The 6,501-nt window shown below is 40.7% G+C and overlaps 1 protein-coding gene across 1 annotated transcript in view; it reads right to left on the reverse strand.

Annotated features, from left to right (window-relative positions):
* The window catches only part of LOC106811494 (uncharacterized protein C20orf194-like), an 11,170-nt gene extending 4,926 nt beyond the window's left edge, over positions 1–6,244 (reverse strand). Inside the window, exons 1-11 of the mRNA XM_014815134.1 lie at positions 6,164–6,244; positions 5,640–5,789; positions 5,011–5,134; positions 4,608–4,678; positions 4,269–4,410; positions 2,867–2,967; positions 2,123–2,269; positions 1,668–1,795; positions 1,317–1,428; positions 633–721; positions 34–195 (exon numbers count right to left, since the gene is read on the reverse strand). Coding sequence (XP_014670620.1) covers positions 34–195; positions 633–721; positions 1,317–1,428; positions 1,668–1,795; positions 2,123–2,269; positions 2,867–2,967; positions 4,269–4,410; positions 4,608–4,678; positions 5,011–5,116 — 1,058 coding nt within the window. The 5' untranslated portion in view covers positions 5,117–5,134; positions 5,640–5,789; positions 6,164–6,244. The remainder of the gene's footprint in view (positions 1–33; positions 196–632; positions 722–1,316; positions 1,429–1,667; positions 1,796–2,122; positions 2,270–2,866; positions 2,968–4,268; positions 4,411–4,607; positions 4,679–5,010; positions 5,135–5,639; positions 5,790–6,163) is intronic.
* Positions 6,245–6,501: the final 257 nt, after the last annotated feature.

The raw sequence follows: 6,501 nt of genomic DNA on the forward strand, positions 1-6,501 counted from the left end.
TATTACCAAACACGGCCACACGGGGTAACTTACACAGGTGCCAACACAAGAACCCGAACAGCAGTGCCACCACCAGTGGCTCCAGCCGAGTGGTATGCTCTCAGTGCATTGGAGAGAACATCGTGCAGTTCTGATGCTGAGAATGTCATCTCGTCGTCTGACAACTCGGCATGACGTCCGTCGTACACAAACCAACTGAAACGAATGCAAGTGACGCTAAACAACCGGTATGTCATCAATCGACCTGTCCACACGAGCAAGGTAACCTTACCCCTAGGACATTTTTTCTAGGTTGGATAGGTTTGTATGTACGAGTGCACGTTTTCTGTTAAAATGCCGACTTTGTGGTGTTTCATTATCAAGGATTGATTTCAGATTCTCTTAATTTATCATGGTACCGATTGGTTAGAATTGCCTGCCAATCACATCTGACAGATAGGCCAGTTGTGTTGGATTGATATGTAAAGGGGCATCGTGCCTTTGAAGACCCCCTACAAAAAAAAGATGGTTTTCTAAAGAGAAATCATAACGTTTCGCTATCAGCTAAATGAGAATGCCAATGCCAACGCGAGCAAATCACGGCAATAGGCAAGTGGGCATCTATCAATGGTTAGCTGGTGTTCTGTACCTACCTCGAGTGCTCTGAGCAGAGCTTCATCACAGCATCAGCTACGCTGTCCTGCCGAGATCCAGCTAATCCTGACACGATGCTGACCACGACCTAAACCAGAGAATAGACTTAATTCAGCGAGCGATTACCCGAGTACCTCTGTCTACTCTCTGTACTCTACCTCTGTACTAGCAGGCCCTGTACAGAGTACCTCTGTCTACTCTCTGTACTCTACCTCTGTACTAGCAGGCCCTGTACAGAGTACCTCTGTCTACTCTCTGTACTCTACCTCTGTACTAGCAGGCCCTGTACAGAGTACCTCTGTCAGCATACTAGCAGGTCTTCTTCGTGGATGAACGAAACTGTAGGGTAGTAGACATCAGATTAGAAGTGTCGCAGTGTCAAGTCTAGCAATAAGTGCGCTGACAGACATGAAGACGTCACTGCTGCATATATAACATGAAAATGTTTCAAAATAATTTTATGACAAATCTTTCTGATTCTCTGAGAATGAATTAATAATATTGACACATGTAGTACTTTTTGGCAACATTGAATAAGTGTAGTCCTGTTGATGGTGTGTGGGTAAGGTGTTACTCTCAACACGTGAAGCACATGTCAAATGCTGTCCACGTCTCCAACAAATCCTCAATCTCTACCTGTACCTCTCTATACATCTCTAATCTGGATGGACACGCTCTCCTACCTTATCTGAGGTAACAGCTGACACACCCGAGTTTCCGATCACTGCCTGAAGATGACAGGATTGAACAGAATGTTGCATTAGCGTGCTGCTTGCTTCCATGTGTAATAAAAACCTGCGAGCAGAGATGCCATTAGAATTCGTATTATCGGTTAGTGCACTCCATGGACAATATACAGAAATAGTCCCTATTCTCAATTTTATAGGCGAGGACTGTGATAAAGTTCGTTAAACCTAAAACACATCATTGCACCTGTATCGAAATCATATTACTGTACTATATCATTTTGACTGCTATGCTGAGACACATTTTTTTTGTCACTGTGCATCTATATATTTTCTATGTATGCGTACCTGACCACATCTGCTAAGCAATGGCTTCCTTTCTGAGTAAAAGACTCGTCAACGTGTTGTGTTAGAAGCTGGTATGTCTCCTGTGCATCTGAGGGCAAACTCGCTACTCGTTCCAGAACTGGTGCCAACTTCAAACAGGTTCACATATATTTGTTATCACAATTATTATATATAATTGAGTGGCAAACATAAAGACTAATTACTTTTAATTCTTCACTGATTGCATACCATTACGATGCATACACGCATGCATGATCAAACCACCCACTGGCGCATGCTTACATGCTTGAACTCACATGCGCCCACACACATACAACTCACACGCAGACGCACGCACGCACGCACGCACGCACGCACGCACGCACGCACACACGTACATGCAAGCATGCCTTCACACACTATATAACTACACTATTGCCCGGGTAACTATTTGTAGGCTATAGCCATTGCATTACCTGGCTGTACAGGGCTCTATACGCTGCTGTTCTCGGTGCAAAGGTGATGAGAAGTTTTAAATCGGGAGAACACAGCTGCACGGGCAGGTGAGAGTAGAAACACGAGCCGAGCTTCAACAGCAGCACTGACATCTTGTTAGCTTCCTCCTTCAATCACGCCAACAACAACGGTAACAACATCACAAAATCCAGCAACATTATCATCAAAAACATAAACATCACCACCACCAACCACAACAACAACAACAACAATAATAATAATAATTATTATTATAGAAATTGTTTGAATAAATTTAAAGTAAAAATGTTGACTTTAAGGTAAGCCCAAGTATATTGACCTGTTAATTATAGTTTTGACAGTGAGACTGTCTGTCACTTTCAGAGGGGGGTTGGGGAGGAGGATAATGGAGAAGGTGGATAAAGGTAAAAGGTGACGGGGAAAAAAAATAGTATGGGTATGACTATGAAAAATAGGAGGGAATTAGGTAGAGGTTAATAGGGAGAAGACTGTGTTCGCAGCCGAATTCTTGCTACATTGTAGACACATAGCAAACTATTGAAAAAAGTGATTGATGATATTTATCGCTAGCGAGGCCAAAACATTACGATCCCTGCAGAGCCCTGATAACAATGAACGATGAGGATTATATTTTTATGTTACTGCTGATCAAGCTGTAATAAATAGTGTGTAGCTGTGTCAAATATTATCTCAGAAGTATGTACCTATAACATATCTATATTTACCTTGTCATACATCTCAGGTGAGCCATGTTCACTCGGAATTAGAATTGGTAGGTCACTCTCATGTAGGAAGCAGACCCCTCTCTCTCTAACCAGCACCTCACCTACAGTGATTGCACATGCAGATTTGTAAAAAAAAATCTCACAGCTGCTTAAAAAAGCCAACTGTTAACTGTTAAACTGTTTTAACATAGATCATATAGGTCGTGTGACTTTATGATTCAAGATTACTTCATACATTTGTTGCTAATTAATTTGGTGAATGAATAAACTATGGCTGGAGTGCTCATCTGAGGTGTGTGGTGGCGGAAGCAGAAGGGGGGTATTTGGGGGAGCAGTTCGGGTTGAGTATTTAGAGTAGGAAGCAATGGATGGTATTTGATATTGAACATGGTAATGAAAATTGCTGTGAGACGGTGGGTGCACGTGTAAGTTAAATAAATATCATGGCAACGGCCATCATCAGTCATGTTTTTTTTATGTTTAGATAAGTATTCCAATTTTATACTAATCCATATGGATTAGATGCTCAAGAAAGCAGGAAATTCGGTATCGATCGCGACATAAACGTGGCCACGGATTTCCATATTACTGGCTATACTTGCCCAGCTGTGACTCATGAATGCAAGCAACAAAGGCGCATGAAAATTACAAACACAGGAGATATGCTGAGTGCTGTGATATTGACAGAATAATTGCATAATAATGCATAAATTCATCTTATAGAGATAATACGATTTAGGCAGCTTAAATCATGCTCAACTAAGTTTTCCTTTCTAAGTTTAACTGTAAAATGGTAGCCTTTTACATTCATACAGAAATTATAGGATTCACTAGCAAAAGCATTTCAGCCATTTGGTATTAGTAAACAAATCAATGAGAGAGGTCACAGACAGCTACGCTTTGAACATCAGTTAAAAAAACATTTCATGGTCGTTTCAATAATGTCATGAAAATGGTAGTCACATATCTAGAGCATAGGTCAAGATATTTAAATTTGTGCCAGAATTATATGTTTCCCGATGCAAAACATCCAAAAGGCTCACTCCTCTCTCTCTCACACACACACACACGCACGCACGCACGCACGCACGCGCGCACGCACGTACACACACACCCAAACACACGCACGCACGCGCGCACACACGCACACACACACACACTCAAACACACGCACGCCCACACGCACGCACGCACACATGCACACACGCACGCATGCACACACGCACGCATGCACACACGCATGTCACACACACTCACACTCACGTAAACGCACACGCACGAACGCGTGCATACATACTTCAGATATCGAAGAATCACGGTGTATGAGAAACGCATGCACCCATTGCAGGCTAAACCATTGATAATATCAGGAGTGTATAATATAGACATAACCTATAATTACCTCTCAAAGGTTCCTTTGTAGTTGCTCCAGCCAGCATCACATCTGTACCATCCAGAAGGAGGCTCCCCCACTCGTGACCTGGCCGAGGGTCTCTCACCCACTCTTCTACAGATTTGCGTATGTACAGATAATCTGGTTTCACCTGGATGCGACACGATGCGTTCATTTACCCCAGAATGACTCACTGCTGGTTGTATATTAAAATTGTATCTATTTTGAAACACCAATCAAGAGAAACATGTCATACGATATTACATTAAGAGCTCATTAACTAGTTTACATGCTCTTGATTATAAATATATATATATAGCAGTTGTATCAGAGAAGCACTATACTAACCTGCCAGCACTTGTGGTGTGGAACTCCTTGTGTGAGTATCAATGTATCTGTGTGATTCTCCTCACGCTCACCTTGAGAATTAAAATTATAACTCGTGCTTTTAGAACTCGTACATGACTATAATCTACAACTATAACAGGTCTCTTATGACTTTGACAGGTCACCTTTGACACTTAGAAGATGCCTGGTTGACATTGGAGACTCTGGGACTGTGGCTCTATGCCTCACCACATTTGAACAGTTGAGACTTACAATAAAAAAAGCAGCTTGATGAATAACATTACCTACATAGATTACAACCGGATGAACTGACATTACATATGGCTAGATGTTTCTGTTGACCCAAAACCACACGCACTGATGTCTGTCAATACAGCTTTACTGTAATAATATCTTATCCTACCTTCATTTGCGACTGAGATGACAGAGTCTACGAAGCACTCTGAAAACATGATAGAACCCAGATCTGTGCCAACATACTCCTGACTTGGTATACCACTGATGATCATGCTAGCTGTCTTTACTGCCTGTGTTTGCAGAAGGTTGCAGGAAAACACTCACAGTCAAGACAAATTAATGAAGTCAAACAAAAAAGGCGACCCTTTATTGATAAAGCCACAATCGGGGAAACCACCGGTAAGCTCATTATTGGGGAAATGGTTATTAATTTCATGACAAAGGCAATACTTAATAAACACACGAGGAAAGAATCTTCTAATACCTTTGTGTTTAAAGGAACAACTGTCAAAATCATGCTGAAGAAATAGTCTTAAAATGAAGAATGTCATTGAGAATCTCAGCCATACAATAGACATTAATAAGCTGCATAAAGATAATATATAATAATTATTCATTTGTAAAATGAGTTTCCACCCTTACTTTTTTTTAAATGGCTTATACACCATTTTAAAACACTACCGCTTACGCAACAGTACATGTACATCCAGGCAACAAAACCTCAGATTTCGAACTCATTTGCAATCATGATAAAATTGTTATTACGGCTTACAGCGATATATTGACGACACCTACCAGTATAGGTGCACTTGACTCATGCAAAGGGAAATAACGCCCTTTATTGTCACACGCTACTAGTTCGAATGAAATGTTGATATCGGTTGAAGGTATCAGGTGTCTCGCCTCACACAGTGATGTCACATGAAGTAGTGCTACTTTCTGTGCCTATAGATTGTAGAAATTGGTACAAAAGGTCAACTTTGCAGATATATGTAGAAGTAATAATCATGCCACACACACACGTGCACACAGGCCAGCACGCACATACACACATACACACGCGCGCGCGCGCACACACAGGCCAGCACGCACACACGCACGCACATACACGCGCACACGTAACCCCCACAGACACGCACACGTACGTACGCACGCACGGACACATGCATTCACGCAAAAACACACGCACATGTAATAATGATAAAGATTGAATTGAGACAAGGAAGTATACATAGCTAATTGCGTCACCACTTCTGTCTATATTTAAAATAACAGGTTATAACCACTCGCACTGAATTGCTGAATATAGTAAAAATTACCTTTTGCACTGATGATGACGATGTATACGTGTAGATAGCTTCATATACAGCTGCTATTGCAATGTCATATAGCTCTGACAACAGCCTATAAAAGACACACTATATGTTAACACCTCATATTAGATATCACTTATATGAGTTAACACCTCATTATTAGATATCAAACGGCTATATATACATGATATATTCAATCGCAGTTAAATATTGTGACGTTAACGTCTAGTTTAAGAAAAAAACGGATAAGTTAAATACGTTTACTGTGATATAAGTAATATATATATATATAATATATATATATATATATATATATATATATCATATTAATTACTTAGTAATAC

This window comes from Priapulus caudatus, unplaced genomic scaffold, assembly GCF_000485595.1.
Source record: "Priapulus caudatus unplaced genomic scaffold, Priapulus_caudatus-5.0.1 Scaffold545, whole genome shotgun sequence".
NCBI classification, from domain to species: domain Eukaryota; kingdom Metazoa; phylum Priapulida; class Priapulimorpha; order Priapulimorphida; family Priapulidae; genus Priapulus; species Priapulus caudatus.